Source organism: Oncorhynchus clarkii, chromosome 12 (assembly GCF_045791955.1).
Source record: "Oncorhynchus clarkii lewisi isolate Uvic-CL-2024 chromosome 12, UVic_Ocla_1.0, whole genome shotgun sequence".
In the NCBI taxonomy this organism is placed as follows: Eukaryota; Metazoa; Chordata; class Actinopteri; order Salmoniformes; family Salmonidae; genus Oncorhynchus; species Oncorhynchus clarkii.
Window position 1 is genome coordinate 56,713,233 of NC_092158.1, and position 20,594 is coordinate 56,733,826.

The following is a 20,594-nucleotide window of genomic DNA, read 5'->3' on the forward strand; positions in this document are numbered from 1 at the left end:
CAAGGCCAGTTTTATTTTGGCAGAAGAGATCGCTAAATCTGCATGATTAAAGTTTGTGACGAAGTTTGCCCAGAAAAAAGGCAACTCTTTTTAAATGTGAGTCTGAGCAGAAACACCATTGCCGAGAGAGTAGACCAGTTGTCCATCAATCTAAAAGAGCAGCTTGTGAAAAAGGGAAAAGATTTTATTGCATATGCCTTGGCTGTGGATGAGAGCACCGACATTTCTGACATTGCCCAGTTGTCAATTTTCATCCGCGGAGTGGACTCCAACCTAAGCGTGACAGAGGAGTTTTTGGCTTTACGTCCTATGCATGGCACAACTACGGGGCATGATTTGTATGAAGAGGTGTCAAGATGTGTAAATGAGATGGAGCTGCCTTGGGAAAAACTTGTGGGTTTGACAACCGACGGAGCACCTGCGATGTGTGGACACAGGAGCGGACTGGTGGCGAAGATACGGGAAAAGATGCAAGAGGAAAACGCGACAGGTGAGCTGACAGCTTATCATTGTATCATACACCAGGAAGCGTTGTGCGGTAAAGCCTTGAAAATGGAGCATGTAATGAGCATCATCACGCGCACAGTTAACTTTATCAGAGCCAAAGGTTTGAATCACCGCCAGTTCAAGGCATTTCTGACGGAGTTAGAAACGGAGCATGGTGATTTGCCTTATCACACAGAGGTGCGATGGCTAAGCCAGGGAAAGGTGCTTCAAAGATGTTTCGAGCTTCGTGAGGAGATTTGTCTGTTCTTGGACAGCAAAGGGAAAGACACAACACAACTCCGAGACGAAATGTTTCTGTGTGAAATGGCTTTTCTGTGTGACATTACGAGTCATCTGAATGCAATAAACTTGCAGCTGCAGGGTCGGGATCGTGTCATCTCTGATATGTACAGTACAGTGAAGGCATTTAAAACCAAACTGACTCTGTGGGAGACGCAGATGCGGAAAGAAAATTTGAGCCACTTTCCCAGCTGCCAGACCATGAAAGAGAAGCTCTCTACCAGTGCGTTCCCGAGCACACAGTTGGCTGATAAAATAGGTATGCTTGCCGCTGACTTTCGACGCCGATTTGCTGACTTTGAAGCACAAAAAAGCAGGTTGGAACTGCTCGGTAACCCATTTGCTGTTGACGTGGAAAGCTCACCACCAAACCTCCAAATGGAGTTGATTGACCTCCAATGCAATGATGCACTGAGGGCAAAATATGCGGCAGTGGGTGCTGCGGAGTTCGCCCGTTTCCTCCCCGGCACAATGCCCCAGCTGCGCATCCAGGCTGCTCAAACGTTGTCTATGTTTGGCAGCACATACCTGTGTGAACAACTGTTTTCTTTGATGAACCTGAACAAAACATCACACAGAAGTCGACTTACTGCTGAACACCTCCACTCAATTCTGAGGATTTCTTCAGCTCAGAGCCTTACCCCGAACATTGATGAACTTGTGGAAAAGATGGGACACCACCAAGTATCACCCTCAACCTCAAACAAGTGAACATTACTGTGCAATCACATATTTAGAGTTTTTACTCAGTTCAAGTTTAAAAGTTAAAATGTAATATTTGTTTTCACTGCATGTTACTTCTCCTTAAACAAAGTGTTGTTTTTGATTAATAGATTTTTGCACTTTATTTTTTTGTATTTCAATCCAATTATATTTTAAAAATATTTCAGTTGAGTGGATGATAGAAAATTGCTATTATTGTTTTTTCTTTGAAGTAAATTTAGCCCACTTTTGCTAAAATAGAAAATATAGTCTACTGATGGTGCCTTGAATACCGGTTTCTTTCATTTAATGTTCATGTTATGGGGATATTTATATAAAGGAAATTTGTCTTTTGTGTCTGTTGAAAATTAAAGATTACTGACAGAGCCATAAGAAAATATTGCTTTATTTATCTGATCATATTGTAATATATTTGTTAGGTTTTCAGTAGGTTCAATTAGGTTCACTAGACTATATGCGTCATTTAAAAATTTTTCAATGAACATTCGAACAGTCCGGCCCTCGTCTTGTAGCTGATTTTTTTATTTGGCCCTCCGTCCATTTGACTTTGACACCCCTGCATTAAGGTGTCTATATTAGAATAAATGTGGCAAAAAAAAATGTAGACATTAATAAATGCATTTCTATAGCTTCTAAAATATTTTTTTACAATGGTGGGGGAGTGCCAAGATGGAGGAGTGGTGGCTTCTAAACAGCGCCTAAATTCATCTAGTGTATATAAACCATTAAACCAATCCAATAAATGTGGAGGAGTTACGCATTGAATACACCGACAGTCATTGTGTTTTGGTACACCGACAGTCATTGTGTTTTGGTACACCGACAGAGTCATTGCGTTTTGGTACACCGGAAGTACATTAATTTCCAATGGAACGCTGCAAGGCATCATCGTTATAGAGGTAGTTGCAGTGCGTTCTGTGTTGCACATACGGTGTATTTATCGAACATATGAATGAAATTGGATGTGTATGTAGACGGCTTAAAAAAATAAAACAGAAATGTAGATTTTTTAAATTGGCTTGTTTAATTAAGATGCAGTCCACCTTTTTGGTATTTTGCACCAGTTTCTGTCTCTGTACAAAGGCATGGTCTTCAAGCTTTGGAAGATGTCAAAACATGTAATAATAACTGATTGGACTTACATGGATTCCCCTTTTCTAGAAAGACAAATCTCTTTTCAGTGTAACGGGAAACTCACCACCCTAACCCCACTTACACTTACACTTATTTGTATTTATTTTATTGGCCCATCAACCTCACTCTTCGGAGGACAAAAGTAACATAGTTTAACATTTTTTTTGTTAAATTTTTTACATTTTTTTTGTTACTTATAATTATTCGTACACTTTACATACATGGTACTTTTATACACAGTATTACATGATAGGAATACAGTTTGAAATACTGTACACTGAGAGTACAAAACATGCTCTTTCCATGAGACTGACCAGGTGAATCCAGGTGAAAGCTATGATCCCTTGATGTCACTTGTTATAAAACATATCTAGACATTATCTCACTTTTTTTAGGCTAACATTTTGTTTTCAACAGTGGAGATTTATATAAACCTGGATTTCTGTCTCTCTGACATTTGCAACATTGTTTCAATATTCAAATTCGATCTCCAGCTGTCCCATTGTAATGAATGTGTCGGGAGTCGGGATGAGACAGTCAGACAGACATGCAGTTTTTCTCAGCCTCTCTAAATCATGAATCAGCTGGCATCATTTTAATGGATATATACAAGGAATGTACATTTAAAAAAGGTCAAACGAAACAAAGTGCAGCTAGTTTGCAGTCTTTCCAGCTTTAGTTTGAAGTGATTGTGTTAACTGTGTTGTTGGCTAGCTCCTCTCAACAGTGTCCTGATAAGTGAGCACATTTTCTGTGCCAGGCGAAATGGTGCCTCATAGGCTCATGGTTATGGATATATCCATGTAAATGTCAATGGAAAACAGCAAAAACAAATGCAAATGCAGCTACTTTGCTGTTATTCTGGCTTTTTAAGTAACTGTAAGTTAGTCGTAGTTGACTAGCTAGCAAGCGAGGTATAAGAACGTTGCCAGCAATGGAACATTTAGAATGAACGACTGGGTCGCATCCATAGATGCAGAACAAAAAAGACTGAACGACTGGGTCACATCTCTAGCAACCGAACCGATAGAACGAACAACCAGCCGGCTTGGGTAGCAACCCTAGATTTGTGTCTGGACTATATCTTGTGGAAGGATGAAATAGTATGAATAAATTCCTCAATATCAGTGGTGTAAAGTACTTAAAAATACTTTTGGGTGGATTCCGCAAGTGTTAGCTGGCTGTACTACAGACACCTGTCGTCGTCGTGGGAAAGACTCATTGTTATATTTTCGTAAAACAACTGGTTGCAGTAAAGAGCCAACCTGGATACTAAGGAGATCCTGAGGGAAATCGACGAGTACCAACAGCTTTACGCTATGGAGGAACAACATAGTCCATCATGGAAAGATCCGACTACCTCACAAAATAACTTTAACCAAAAAAAATAAAAAATAGATTAATCTACTGACACAGACGATTTACTTACCGTTGAAGTAAAGGCTTGTGCTCTGGCTGTAATCCATACAACAATGTAAAAGTTGTGTGAGGAGGTAGCAGGGCTGAGGGGGATTTTGGAGTTTAGCCAGAGTGAAATTCTCACACGCCAAGGAGAGAACAAGGCACTCACAGCCAAGGTAATAATCCACAATTCCAACATGGATTGTCTACTCAGGGAAAACAAGACGAGGAAGGAGTCGCTACAAGACATACAAAGTTGTAGCATGCGTGAAAATATATATTTTGGGGGGATTCCTGAGGATGAATAATCCAGAGGGTTATCAGAGAATCAGAGAATCAGAGAATTAAATAAAATCAGAGAATTCATGCAATCCGCCTTGAAACTTCCTATAGAGACCGTAAACAAGGTGGCTTTCCACCGAGTACATGGACTTGGAGCTCGGAGCGACAAGACCAAGGGTCTCCGTCTGATCATGGCAAAATGTGAACACTACCAACAAAAGGAGCTGATAAAAAGCATGGGAAGGGAGCAAAGGGACCAAATTCGGTCTCAATGACCAATTTCCAAGGGAGATAAATAAATGGCATAAGTGACTGTATCCGGTACAGAGGCAACAGAGGGAGAAGGGTAAGCGTGCCTTTCTCATTGTGGACAAACTCTTTATAGATGGACAGCTATTCAGAGACAGCTCCATAACACCATGGCTGTAGTAAATTCTACAGGGACTTCAGGTATCTGAAAATATCTGAACACTATGAAGTGGATATGAACACACACATACTCAATTACATGCTCGCTGGCAAACATATGGACTCATATATACACATACACACCTGATCACACTCTTTTCTCTCACTCTCTCTTTCTCTCTTCTCTTCTCGCTCACCTCTATTGTCGAGAACTGTTTTATAATTTAATGTTTCTTGTTTGTCTATCTTTTTTATGTATTTGTCTATATGTTTATATATGTTTACAACAAGCAAGGGGAATATATCAGAATAGAGGCATTGGGGAATAATAACATATTGTACGAATACATTTGTACTGTAAATAAGTGCAATAAGTATCGACAGTTATAATTGTCAAGGTTTATCCGATTATAAAAAACAAGATCAGTCTTTATGTGGCTAAAAGAAAAGGAATATAACATATACTGTTTACAGGAAACTCACTCTACATCCTTAGATGAAGTTGTGTGAAAAAAGGAATGGTGAAATAATTTTTTACATTTTCATGGACAAAGGAACTCAAAAGGTGTGATGATATTAATATAAATGTTGATCTGAATGTGCAAATAGTCAGGAATGATTCGCAAGGAAGGTGGATCTTTTTGAATATGAAAATGGATGAAAAAGAGATTTGGCTCATTAATCTATAGGGTCCAAATCAGGGTGATCCATACTTCTTAAAAATATCTATACCAATTTATTGAACTTACAGGCAACAAATGATCTAATCATTATGGTAGGAGACTATAAAATAGTGTACCTCAGTGGACTGTAAAGGTAATCACTCTACAAACTATCATCACCGTGCCCTTAAGGAAATCACTAATATTATGGACACATTAGAAATAGTGGATATTAGGAGACTAAAAAACCTCGACCTAGTGAGATATGCATGGAGGAGACTTAATCAAGCAAGTCATCTTGACGACTTTCTAAGTTTTAATAGGAGACCGAATGCGATCGGATCATCATTTAATTGGCCTTCACATCACTCTTATAGAATTTCCACGTGGATGGGGATATTGGAAATTTAATCGAAGTTTACTGGAGGACAACTTAAATTTGAACTTAGACAAAATAATTTATAACTGAATTTTTCCAGTATAATATAGGTTCAGCAAATCCCCTTATTGTTTGGGATACCTTTAAATGTACCTTCAGCGGTCATTAAATTCAATATTTATCAATAATAAAAAAGCGGCCCTCCCGGGTGGCGCAGTGGTTGAGGGCGCTGTACTGCAGCGCCAGCTGTGCCACCAGAGACTCTGGGTTCGCGCCCAGGCACTGTCGTAACCGGCCGCGACCGGGAGGTCCGTGGGGCAACGCACAATTGGCCTAGAAACCCGTCGTCCGGGTTAGGGAGGGGTTGGCCGGTAGGGATATCCTTGTCTCATCGCACACCAGAGACCAAGGTTGCCAGGTGCACAGTGTTTCCTCCAACACATTGGTGCGGCTGGCTTCCGGGTTGGATGCGTGCTGTGTTAAGAAGCAGTGGTTGGGTGGTGTATCGGGGGACACATGACTTTCAACCTTTGTCTCTCCCGAGCCCGTATGGGAGTTGTATTGAAGAGACAAGATAGTAGCTACTAAAAAAACAATTGGATACCACGAAATTGAGGATAAAATGGGGTAAAACTCATAAATAAATAATAAAAAAGCAGTTGCTGGCTAAAGACACAAGACTAAAAAGGGAAATAAATGAACTAATAGTACAGGTAATACAAAAAGAACTTGAGGAACTTATTCTAGAATGATCTAATGTAATCTATTACATAAATAAAGCAAACTGGATGGTATATGGAGAAAAATGCAAAAAATTATTCCTGAATCTCCAATACAGGTACACTAACAAAAAGATTTAGCAGAAACTCGTTACTGAAGACGGAGTCATCTATGATTCTCCAAATTATATTTTAAAAGAAAGTACAGAAAGATTGGTGCGAAGGCCAAATTACAGAGGAAGAACATTTTGAAGCTATTAAATCATTTCAGTCTGGAAAACCCCCAGGGCTTGATGGCATACCGGTAGAGGTATATCAAACCTTTTTTGATATACTAAAAGCTCCATTGTTAGATTGTTTTAACTACTCCTGTAGAAATGGTAGTCTGTCAGGTCCTCAGCAGGAAGGTCTGATTTCTCTATTATTAAAACAAGACCCAGATGGCAAATATAAACTTACACTTCAATGTTGAGATACAAAAATACTAGCGAAATGCATAGCACTCAGAATTAAAAGGGTTTTACCAGGTATCAGACAGGTTTTTTACATGGACGATGCATTGGAGATAATATATGACAACTACTAGAAATAATAGAACATCATGAAACATCTAAGAAGCCAGGCCTGGTATTTATAGCGGATTTTGAAAAGGCATTTGATAAAGACTGGATTTTATTTATAAATGCTTGAATGTTTTAAATTTCGGTGATTCTCATAAAAATTATGTAAAGCAACCCCAGTTGTAAAATAGTAATTAAAGGCTACTTCTTAGAGAGTTTTGAATTGTCAAAAGGAGTTAAACAAGGGTGTCCGCTTTCACCATATCTATTCATTATGGCCATTGAAACGCTAGCTATTAAAATAAGATCCAATAACAACATTTGAGGATTAGAAATCCAAGGCTTAAAACAATGGTGTCCATGTATGCCGATGACTCAAATTTTATATTAAGTCCGCAAGCTAGATCCCTGCAATGTCTCATTGAAGATCTAGATAGCTTTTCTGTACTCTCTGGACTTAAACCTAATTAAGTGTACAATATTATGTATTGGATCTTAAAAATGTACAATACCCTGCAGTTTACTTGTAAAATGGGCTGATGGTGAAGTAGACATACTTGGTATTCATATCATAAAATATTTAAATAAGCTCTCCACAATGAATTTCAATAGAAAACTTGTAAAAAATAGACAAGATCCTGCAACCATGGAGAGGTAAATACCTGTCTATTTATGGAGAAATTTTCCCTGATTAACTCCTTAGTCATATCTCAGTTTACTCACTTAGTTATGGCACTGCCTACTCCTGATGATTCGTTGTTCAAATCAAAACCAAAACCAATTCTTTCTTTGGCCGCCTCTCCTTCCAGTTCTCTGCTGCCAATGACTGGAACAAACTACAAAAATCTCTGAAACTGGAAACACTTATTTCCCTCACTAGCTTTAAGCACCAGCTGTCAGAGCAGCTCACAGATTACCGCACCTGAACATAGCCCATCTATAATTTTGCCCAAACAACTACCTCTTTCCCTACTGTATTTATTTTATTTATTTTGCTCCTTTGGACCCCATTATTTTTATTTATACTTTGCACATTCTTCCACTGCAAATCTACCATTCCAGTGTTTTACTTGCTATATTGTATTTACTTTGCCACCATGGCCTTTTTTTGCCTTTACCTCCCTTATCTCACCTCATTTGCTCACATCATATATCGACTTGTTTCTACTGTATTATTGACTGTATGTTTGTTTTACTCTATGTGTAACTCTGTGTTGTTGTATGTGTCGAACTGCTTTGCTTTATCTTGGCCAGGTCGCAATTGTAAATGAGAACTTGTTCTCAATTTGCCTACCTGGTTAAATAAAGGTTAAATAAATAAATAAATATGAGCAAAAAATATTGTACTTTATCTGGGATGCTAAACCAGACAAAATCAACCATTCCCATCTATATAATGAATATGAATTGGGTGGGTTGAGATTATTAAATATAAAAGCACTAAACCTTTCTCTAAAAGCTTCACTTATTCAAAAGTTTTACTTGAACCCTAAATGGTTCTCAAGTAGATTACTAAGAAAACCCCACCCATTGTTTAAAAATTGTATTTTTGCTTTTGTGCAGATTGCCATGTCTCATTTTTGATTAATTGCAAATTAAACCTTTTTCAATGTAGCTCTCTTTTTCAAACTAGCATTGCAGTGCTGGCTACAATTTAAATTTCATCCCCCTGAAAAGAGATTCAAGACTTCATGCTTTTCAGCTAAAATTATTATATAGAATTCTTGCCACCAACAAAATGTTGAATATTTGGGGCATAACATTCTCAAAACTCTGCAGATTTTGTTGTGAGGATACAGAATCAATAGACAATTTATTTTGGTATTGCCTTCAGGGTGCCTGTTTCTGGTCTCATGTTTAGGAATGGCTGAAAATGCATAGCATTGATCTAAAACTGACCCTAGAAACAGTAATGTTAGGAAATATGGAGAGACCGGGTCAGTCGATCACTAATATACTAATACTCTTAGTAAAAGTTTTTATCTTCAACTCGCAATCTGTGGATTCTATTTGATTAGATGGATTGAAATTGTACGTTAAACATCACAGCATAGTTGAAAGATATACACTACTTTCAAAAGTTTGAGGTCACTTAGAAATGTCCTTGTTTTTGAAAGAAAAGCTAATTTTTGGTCTATTAAAATAACATCAAATTGATCAGAAATACAGTGTAGACATTGTTAATGTTGTAAATTACTATTGTAGCTGGAAACGGCTAATTGATCATTAAAAAACCCTTTTGCAATTAGCACAGCTGAAACTGTTGTTCTGATTAAAGAAGCAATAAAACTGGCCTTCTTTAGACTAGTTGAGTATCTTGGCTAAACAACAGTTTCAGCTGTGCTAATTGCAAAAGGGGTTTCTAATGATCAATTAGCCTTTTAAAATGATAAACTTGGATTAGCTAACACAACCTGCCATTGGAACACAGGAGTGATGATTGCTGATAATGGGCCTCTGTATGCCTATACAGATATTCCATTAAAATCAGCCATTTCCACAGCCACAATAGTCATTTACAATATTAACAATGTCTACACTGTATTTCTGATCAATTTGATGTTATTTTAATGGACAAAACATGTGCTTTTCTTTCAAAAACAAGGACATTTCTAAGTGACCCCAAACTTTTGAACGGTAGTGTATGTTGTGTAGAAATCCGAAAAGGGTGGCCAGCAGAGATAGGTGGGATGGGCTGACGGAAGCTGTGGATTGAGATGTGGAATTCGAGACAAGTTGGAGTGGAGTTGCTGTGCGGGAGATAGAATGATAGTCAAAGAAAAAAAGTTTAAAATGAAGTAAAAATAAAACATAATCAAAACTAAGTTTGAATGACATTGAGGGGCATTATCTTTTAAAAAAAAATGTTTTACAGCTAATGCCGGTTTGCCTGAGGCTGATGCCATGCAGGTGTTTGTACACATACATATGCACACACTCTCATTCAAATACACGCATACACGGACACACACATATGTAATAGTGCCAGACATGCACTCAAACATATACAGTTGCCATTGCTGTTATGATTGTAGGTGTCCTTGATGTCCTTTTCTTTTGGCATTGTTGTTTGCTGTTTTTTTCTGTCTTTTTTTTCTTTCTCAATAGTTAATATTCTTGGTTGTTGGTGCATTGGGGGGGTTCTTGGGGGTGGGGTATGGAAATAATTGTATTATTATTTGTATTATTTTTCTTGGGGGGGGGGGGGGGGGGGGGCTGTGGGAGGCGTCTCGGATGGTTGAGGGACATCTATTGGGGAACTGTGGGGGGATCGTGGAGGGTTCGGGTTCACGTTTTTTGGCCTGGTGGGAGATCTGTCAACTTGCCCTTGAGCAGGGCATTGACCCTGGATGCTTCTGTTTGTCTCTCTGATTGGGAGTCTGTTGGATGACTGGTGTGGTGTAGTTCACTGCAAGTATATTGTATGTTTTGGATATTCAATAAAAAAAATATATATATACTTTCAAGTACTTAAGTAGTTTTTTTGGGTATCTGTACTTTACTTTACTATTTATATTTTTGACAACATTTACTTCACTACATTCCTAAAGAAAATAATGTACATTTTACTCCATACATTTTTCCTAACACCCAAAAGTACTTGTTTATTTTGACAGGAAAATTGTCAAATTTACGCACTTATCAAGAGAACATCGCTGGTCATCCCTACTGCCTCTGATATGGCAGACTACCTAAACACAAATGCTTAATTTGTAAATTAATGTCTGAGTGGTTATCCTTAAATAAAAAAAACATATAAAAATTGTACCATCTGGTTTCCATAATATTAGGAATGTGAAATTAATAATACTTTTACTTTTGATATTTAAGTATATTTTAGGAATGTAATTTATTTTTGATACTGACAGCTGAAGTCGGAGGTCTACGTACACCTTAGCCAAATACATTTAAACTCAGTTTTTCACAATTCCTAACATTTAATCAAATAAAAAAATTCCCTGTCTTAGGTCAGTTAGGATCACCACTTCATTTTAAGAATGTGAAATGTCAGAATAATAGTAGAGAGAATGATTTATTTCAGCTTTTATTGATTTCATCAACCTTAAAAATCTAAATGACAATGAATCATATTTAAAAGATAAAATTTAACCAGCGTGCCCTTAGATCATGTGAAAAGGTTGCACAATGACCGTTGCTCTTGAATCATTCCCACTGTGAATGGTAAGGCTCGCTATGCTATAAAACCACACACTATAGCAGACCTTGATATTACCGGCCGCAATTAATATGGTGAAAACAATGTGTGGGAAGGCAGAGGCTCAGAAACTCACGTCAACACATTTGTCAGATAACAATATTAAACAAAGAATGTATGCTATTGCTAGCAATCAAGAGGAAACTCTGACTGAAGGACTCAAACTCCCCAGCTAATGCTCTCCAAATGGACATTCGCTGTGAGGGGCGAGATGCCCATACATTGACTTTTGTTTTCTATACATATCGGGGGATGCTATTCACACGGACATATTGTTCTGTGTCACAATTCCCGCGCATGAAACGGAAAACAGATTCCATGGAATCGAATGGTGGGCTTTGGCACAGATGGGGCTCCATCTATGGTGGAATGGTTGGCAGGCCTCTGCGCTAGTTATGAATGTGTCTCCCTATGCCATATGGACACATTGTATGATACACTGAGAGCAACTGGTGGCAAAAGAGTTGAGCACAGAACTCTGAGATATACCGCTGCAGGTAACTTTGATTGTAAACTACATAAAACCACATCCACTGCGCGCAAGTGGCTTGGTGGTTATCGAGGGGGAGTGTTGGAAAGATTTTTTGCTTCCAGAGAGGAACTGTTGACATTCACAATGAATTAATTAATTTTTTTGTTGACTTTTGGTGTAATAAAAAATGTGTCTCCTTGCCTATGTAACAGACATACAGTTTTTGGGAAACTGAACGATCTGAATGCAAGCATGCAGTGGAAATACAAAAACATTCTACAGATGATTGACCGAATCAGTGGATTCAGACTAAATAATTCTTATTGTAAAGAATTTTTTGAAGCTTCCCTTGGCTGTGTATATTTCTAACAGAAAACCGCATCACTAAGTGTCCCACATGAGTGATGACTGCTCATGTGCATCACTTGGAAGAGCACTTTGGGACCTATTTCTCAATCTGTTTGACTGTGATCCTGGCACAGTTGGCATGCGGGTAAGTGAAACAGAAGAGCTGATCAAGCTGTCATGTGACCGAATGTATTCACGGGTCACTACGGAGGAGTTTTGGTTCCTGACTCAAAGGGAATACCCTTCCATCTCCCTCTGAGCATTCATGTCGCGTTCATAACAACTGGGAACTCGGAACTGGGAACTCGGAAGTCTCCAACGTCAATTAGTTCAAGATAACTGGGAAGTGTGGAGAAACTAGCTTTGACTTGGAAGAATAGTTTAGAACGGTCATCCAACTCGGAATTCCAACTCCGGTACTCAGGCCTCATTCCAGAGCCACGACTTTCCGACCTAAAGATCACTGACGTCATGATTTGACCTCATATTCCTCTGAGTTTCCCAGTTGTCTTTAAAGCACCAGAAAACTAATTTTACCCATCGCCAAATCATATTTCTGTGAAGCTGGACTCAGTGCTCTTGTCTGCATTAAAACCAAATATCGATCCAGGTTGGACGTGACATCAGCGATGAAGTGCGCTCTCGACCACGACTCCTGACTTTGAAAAGCTCTGATGGGACAACAAGGGCAGAGCACGCCCCTATTCACATCAACGGGGCTGTAGTGAAGTGGGTCCACATCACTAAGGATCTATCATGGTCCACACACACCGTTACTGGTACCTCATGTAAATAGCCAAGTTATCATTCATTACTCATTGTGTATTTATTTTTACTTTTATTATTACGTGTTATTACTTTTCTATTTTTTCTCGATATTCTTGCTCTCTGCCTTGTTTGGAAGGGCCCGTAAGTAAACATTTTACCGTTAGTCTACAATTGTTGCTAACGAAGCATGTGACACATACCAGGGGTTGGATCACTAATTTGTTTTGCTTCATTCCACTGTTCCGACCAGTAAAATAAAGTTATGAACCGGTTCTAACCAAAATGAAGTACAGGTTATATTGTTGCTTTCTGTTCCTTTTTTAACCCGTGAAATCAACAGTTGTTTACATTTAGCTCTTTAATTATTTTACCAATCAGTGCAGATAGAGCAAGCAAGCTTGTTGTTTACATGCGTGATATACAGACAAGTGTGACTGACAATTTTTACATATATTTCCCCCCCTTTTTTCTCCCCAATTTTGTGGTATCCAATTGTTAGTTACAGTCTTGTCTCATCGCTGCAACTCCGGTATGGATTCGGGAGAGGCGAAGGTCAAGAGCCGTGCATCTCCTGAAACACAACCCAACCAAGCCGCACTGCTTATTGACACAATGCCCACTTAACTCGGAAGCAGCTGCACCAATGTGTTGGATGAAACATTGTATACCTGGCGACCGTGTCAGCGTGCACTGCGCTCGGCCCGCCACAGGAGTCGCTAGTGTGCGATGGGACAAGGACATCCCTGCCGGCCAAACCCTTCCCTAACCCGGACGACGCTGGGCCAATTGTGCGCCGCCCCATGGGTCTCCCGGTCACGGCCGGCCTTGACAGAGCCTGGACTCGACCCCAGAAACTCCAGTGGCACAGCTAGCACTGCGATTCAGTGCCTTAGACCACTGCACCATTCGGGAGGCATGACTGACATTTTGCGGTTGGGGAGAGAAAGGCTTTAGGAGGAGTCTTAAAGCACTGAGCATCTTGTTACGACATGTATTATCTGAATTAGGCCCACAGAATTAAACCTAGGAGGAGCGGCTCCTATGGATCTTCTTTGAATGTCCTTTGAGCTAGCTAGCTAACAAGCATCTGTGCAGAGCTTCACCAGAAATAAAAACACGTCTTATTTTTTTGTAGTTGATGAATCCAACTTGATAACTAGGCCTATAGAATCCTTATCTAGCATTGAAAAAGTGTATCCATTCTTTTCTAGTTTATAAAAAATGACAGTGAGCATTTCGCATTTTGTCGTGGGACTAGAAAAAAATGCCTGGAACAAAAAATAACGTTATTAACCGGTTCCCATGCTGTTAAAAGAATGTTACTGTTCCAGAACAGTAGGGATCACTTTCATTCCAGGTTCAGTTTCTGTTCCTTGAAAAATTGTATTTTCAGTTTTCGGTTATGTTTCCTGAACCAGTTCCAACCCCTGATTTGAACTATGGTGTATGCGAGCACGGTCCTGCGCTTACACCAAGCCAAGTTATGCTAGGAAAAAACAGAGCCTAGTCTGCAGTCGCTTTGAACGTGTACAGAAGTTAATAATCCTGGCTGGCAATACGTTTTTGGAAGCATTTGGAACTTAAAGGAATAATCCACTCAAACTATCTTTTGGTATTTTTTAAAAATTAGTCCACTGTTGATACAGTCCAAAAAATGTTTTTCATGCCATCAATCAAGTTTTCAAAACAATAAAATTGTATTCAGAGCTTGAAAATGTAATTTTCAGGCATTTATTGTGCCGCTTAATTGGTCTGTATATTTCTGCCTGACAAAGTAACTGACAGAAAACATTTCATGTCTGTTACAGAGATGTATGCAGAGGCTGCACCTCAACAGGACAAGAGGAACAGGAAATTCCGTTTGACTATCTGGAGCAACTGCAGTACAAGCATTATGTCCTGGCTGTACCACCTCAGTACTCAGTAAGTCTTCACCCATATGCAAGAATAGGTTTAGAACCTGAAACTTAACCATGTCTGAAGAACCACAGAATACCTCAGTGAGGCTATATATCAATCATTGTATCTGTCTGTTTATTGATACTGGCATTACTGCACAAGAAAATGTTCCAGGAGTGTAGCATATTGTTTTCTACACTGTGTTATAGACTTGATTTTGAGTACCTGAAAGATATCCCCATCTTGTCCTGGATATTAATGATGACTTCAAGAATGGTCGAATTGAACAAGAAGTTGGGGTGGACAAGGGAAATGTTGGTTTGTACTTGCTTCAAGATATTGCCAATGTCAGACAAATTAAAGTTTGTCTGACATACCCCAAAAGAGTGTTCAGTTCAGGCTTATAACATATTGGACAACTACGCCATCAGGATGTAATGAAAACGCATTACAAAATGTCAGGGGTGCTGTCCTAAAGTCTGAAATGTTTCAACATGCTATAAGTTCTTACCATGTGATACAAAACATGATCCATGTCTCCACATGGTGGATCAGAGAATTCCTCAGCACATTGTGACCTGGAAATGATACCTATGCTACAGACTGCACCAGTTCACTGGCCTTCCATGCCTTAAAGCTTATACCAACTCCGATGCTGTCAAAATTACACCAGCTCACTGGTCCCTACAGCCGTAGACAACACTGGTCCGTTATGCCTTCTTGCTAGGATATACAGTGCCTTGCGAAAGTATTCGGCCCCCTTGAACTTTGCGAACTTTTGCCACATTTCAGGCTTCAAACATAAAGATATAAAACTGTATTTTTTTGTGAAGAATCAACAACAAGTGGGACACAATCATGAAGTGGAACGACATTTATTGGATATTTCAAACTTTTTTAACAAATCAAAAACTGAAAAATTGGGCGTGCAAAATTATTCAGCCCCCTTAAGTTAATACTTTGTAACGCCACCTTTTGCTGCGATTACAGCTGTAAGTCGCTTGGGGTATGTCTCTATCAGTTTTGCACATTGAGAGACTGACATTTTTTCCCATTCCTCCTTGCAAAACAGCTCGAGCTCAGTGAGGTTGGATGGAGAGCATTTGTGAACAGCAGTTTTCAGTTCTTTCCACAGATTCTCGATTGGATTCAGGTCTGGACTTTGACTTGGCCATTCTAACACCTGGATATGTTTATTTTTGAACCATTCCATTGTAGATCTTGCTTTATGTTTTGGATCATTGTCTTGTTGGAAGACAAATCTCCGTCCCAGTCTCAGGTCTTTTGCAGACTCCATCAGGTTTTCTTCCAGAATGGTCCTGTATTTGGCTCCATCCATCTTCCCATCAATTTGAACCATCTTCCCTGTCCCTGCTGAAGAAAAGCAGGCCCAAACCATGATGCTGCCACCACCATGTTTGACAGTGGGGATGGTGTGTTCAGGGTGATGAGCTGTGTTGCTTTTACGCCAAACATAACGTTTTGCATTGTTGCCAAAAAGTTCAATTTTGGTTTCATCTGACCAGAGCACCTTCTTCCACATGTTTGGTGTGTCTCCCAGGTGGCTTGTGGCAAACTTTAAACGACACTTTTTATGGATATCTTTAAGAAATGGCTTTCTTTTTGCCACTCTTCCATAAAGGCCAGATTTGTGCAATATACGACTAATTGTTGTCCTATGGACAGAGTCTCCCACCTCAGCTGTAGATCTCTGCAGTTCATCCAGAGTGATCATGGGCCTCTTGGCTGCATCTCTGATCAGTCTTCTCCTTGTATGAGCTGAAGGTTTAGAGGGACGGCCAGGTCTTGGTAGATTTGCAGTGGTCTGATACTCCTTCCATTTCAATATTATCGCTTGCACAGTGCTCATTGGGATGTTTAAAGCTTGGGAAATCTTTTTGTATCCAAATCTGGCTTTAAACTTCTTCACAACAGTATCTCGGACCTGCCTGGTGTGTTCCTTGTTCTTCATGATGCTCTCTGCGCTTTTAACGGACCTCTGAGACTATCACAGTGCAGGTGCATTTATACGGAGACTTGATTACACACAGGTGGATTGTATTTATCATCATTAGTCATTTAGGTCAACATTGGATCATTCAGAGTTCCTCACTGAACTTCTGGAGAGAGTTTGCTGCCGGTAAAGTAAAGGGGCTGAATAATTTTGCACGCCCAATTTTTCAGTTTTTGATTTGTTAAAAAAGTTTGAAATATCCAATAAATGTCGTTCCACTTCATGATTGTGTCCCACTTGTTGTTGATTCTTCACAAAAAAATACAGTTTTATATCTTTATGTTTGAAGCCTGAAATGTGGCAAAAGGTCGCCAAGTTCAAGGGGGCCGAATACTTTCGCAAGGCACTGTATCTAACTCCTGAATCCTGGAGAGTTATACTGGGTTTGCAGGTTTTTATTCCAGCTCAGCACATTTTTTTTTTTTTTAACCAGGCAAGTCAGTTAAGAACAAATTCTTATTTACAATGATGGCCTACCCCGGCATAACCCTAATCTGGATGACGTTGGGCCAATTGTGCACCGCCCTATTGGAATTCCAGTCACGGCCAGTTGTGATACAGCCTGGAATCGAACCAGGGTATGTAGTGACGCCTCCAGCACTGAAATGCAGTGCCTTAGACCGCTGCACCACTCGGGACCCCTGATTCCAATATTGAGGTTCTAGAAACCGAAGACAATCAGTTCTGGGGTGGAACAAAAGCCTGCATTCCACGGTAGCTCTTCAGGACTGAAGTTGGAGACCTCAGCATTAGTCTACACCAGCTCACTTGTCCTCTTGTGTCATTCAGACTATTGGCACCATAACGTGCATGTCCAGAGATTAACAGGGATTGTAAATGTATTTACCTGCTAATGACAGTCAGTATACTTAAAAAATATATATTTTAGGGTTGCCAGATTTAGGTGGAGGGGGGTAGATCTTCTGAATTCCTAGTGAAATTTGAATATGTGTATATTATGCTCTGTGTTTGTTTTTAATGTAATCAGTTTACAGACTTGTACGTATTTATATTTTGGCACTTACATATTTTTTACACATGCTTATCTTGTGTAAGCACGTGGTTTGCAGGACAGATTAAGGCTAGTCCTTAAATGTTATTTCAAAGGAGATTCTCAATTAAACCATGAGTTACATTCAAAGTTGTTAGATCAAATCTGTTTTCTTTGCATTACGTTTTGTTTGTGTAATGTAGAGAAAAAACATTGCTGTGATGAAATATACCACTTACTTACAATTAATATAAGTTGTTTAATGGCAGTTACATATTTGTTCCTGAAATAAATGGTCAAACATGATTGTGAATGCTATTCATATGGCCCTCTTTGAAAAAAATATCAGCCTCAAGTATGGTTGAAAAGGGGCTTGTGGTAGATGAAAGCCTGAAACCATGGCACTGACTGGTGTTTTTGGGGGGAGTGGCTTGACTGAGAATACTCAATAGTCCCCATCCATTTTTTTAATGTCTTTAAAAAAAAATGTATTGCAGAAACACCAGTATACATACAATAAGTATTATAACAGAGAATGATAACATATGCTAGGGGTACAACAAATTACAGATTATACAAAGACCATAAAAGATACACATGTATTGATTGTTTTAACAGCTTTTTCATGGAAAGAATGTAGAATGGTCTTAATGTACTGCTCAAATTCCTTATAGAAAAATGGAAGAGTGTTTTTTTATTAGTGAATTTTCATTTATGAATATGACATTTTTCCATTAGCACAATTTGATTGATGAGGTGAACATTTTTTCTTGATCATTATTATAGTTAAGGAAACCGAGCAGCACGTTCTCCTTATAATAAACAAAAGTCATCAAGAATATTAACAATTATAAAACTATAAATATCTTGCCATAATTTCTTTACATGTAGACAATGCCAAAATAAATGCAAAACTGTTTCTGGATGCTCAACACAAAAAGTACAGTTAGTGTTAATGTCTTTTTTGAGTTTCTTCAGGTAATGATTGACAGGGTAATACTTATGGCTCATTCTGAAAGAGACCTCTTTGACCTTGTTAAAGCAGGTATTTGTGAAATAGTGCCCATCCAGCACAGATGATAATGCATACCCGTGACACATATTCTGCATATGCTTACAGTCACCAACATTTGTTCCATGAAAGAATGTTGTATGGAATATCCCGTTTGGTCTTTTCCTGCCTCACAAGCCTCAGCCGCGACCCATATGCCAACCTCACCAGAGGCTTTGGAAAAGGGCTTGTTTTTATAGTCTATTAAAAGGGTCATGCTTCAGAGAGTTTGAATTAACAGTGGACAGACAAATGCATTAATTGGTAGCAGTGACTGACATGAAAATGGAACAAAGTAACCACTTATTATTATTGATAGGTGCAATGATTGGCGTATCACGAAATGTGGACTTTTTAATACAGTGCTAGGGTCCAATCATCTCCCAAATATTCAGTTTTAAGGCGTTAAATAGAAAAGCCTTTTCGTAAACCTACCTTGACGTCGCGTGCGTTACTCTGACAAACCGTATCCAACCATATTCTATCCAACCATATGTCGGTAGTATATTTTCCTGACCAATAATATGCATGATTCTGAATAGAGGCGGGGTAAGAAACAACTTGAGCAAAGTAGTTAGGTTGTTAGAAAGTTAATGGCTACTAGGGGGAAAGAGATTCTCTTCTCGATTCAGGAGTTGCTGGATTTTTCTGAAGTATAAACATAATTACTAAAATAGCAACAACCCCAAAGAAAGTTTAAGACAATATTGAGTTAATTAGAATACAAAATACTAAGGGAAGTATGCAGGATGCAGTAGCCGGGGCGGCAATGCTGACGGACGGCTTCGAGGACGAGATTGACTCGGTGACTCCGCGATCCCCTGGAATGGGGCTTGGAACCACACCAGGAGCCAGACTCGGGGGCCTAGGGATTGGTGTTGGTGGAAAGAAAGTCCGCTTATTTGGAGAGGCTGGTGGGCCTGCAGCTGACCGGCTTGATTTCAAACTCGCTGCGGCCGCCGTGCTTTCCTCCGGCCCCGGATCTGGCAGCGACGATGAAGTGTCTGAGGTAAGCCACTCATGCTAGCTAACCCAGCGAAACTGGGCAATAAGATTCATGTTAGTCAACGTTCCCTACGAAAAGCCCGTTCGTTTCGACGATATTTTTAACCCTCCTTCAGTTCTTCTATCAACTAAAATAGTATCAGTCAGATGTATTGTATGTTGGCTGATAGTTTGCAAAGTCTATTGGCTAGCAAGCTTGCGACATGTTTTGTTTTTTGACATGATATGAGCAATATTTTGGCGGAGGCTTCGATCTAGGCCTAACGTAGTACTGTGGCACTACACACACAGCGCCATCAACTGCTAGCTAACTAGCTAGCAAATGATTGAAATGTAGCTAGCTAAGATCAGGTACACGTTTGTTAGTCTTTATGTCAAACTAGCCAATTGTTTTGAACAGGTAGGTGAAGACAAGTCGTTCTAGCTCCTGTTAGATATAATAACTGGCATGCAATCATACATCCGCTTATTCACTGTCACCCCAGTTGTCGATTTAGTTCTAACGTTAGCTGGCTAGGCACATTTTCCCTCCTCTCAGAATAGCACGCTAAGTAGTTACAGTAACAAGTCCTCATGACTTAACACGTAGTTTTATACATTTTTACAGGTACTTCGCTATGGTTGATGGCACACTTGCCAAACTCAACACAGCCTGCCTGATATGTTTGCTACAAGCTTGATGTTGAGCTGTCAGTGAAGATGTTAACGCGAGTGGTGGTGATGCAACATCTCATCCAGTAACTTCAAGGGTTAGAAATGTCCCAGTGATCAAATCA

At 39.3% G+C, this 20,594-nt stretch overlaps 1 protein-coding gene across 6 annotated transcripts in view; it reads left to right on the plus strand.

Moving 5' to 3' along the window:
* The first annotated feature begins 19,380 nt into the window (after nucleotides 1–19,380).
* The window catches only part of LOC139420850 (ankyrin repeat and KH domain-containing protein 1-like), a 56,774-nt gene continuing 55,560 nt past the window's right edge, over nucleotides 19,381–20,594 (plus strand). For all 6 annotated transcript variants that reach the window (XM_071171204.1, XM_071171206.1, XM_071171205.1 and 3 more), the window contains exon 1: nucleotides 19,381–19,822. In XM_071171204.1, coding sequence (XP_071027305.1) covers nucleotides 19,556–19,822 — 267 coding nt within the window. In that variant the 5' untranslated portion in view covers nucleotides 19,381–19,555. The remainder of the gene's footprint in view (nucleotides 19,823–20,594) is intronic.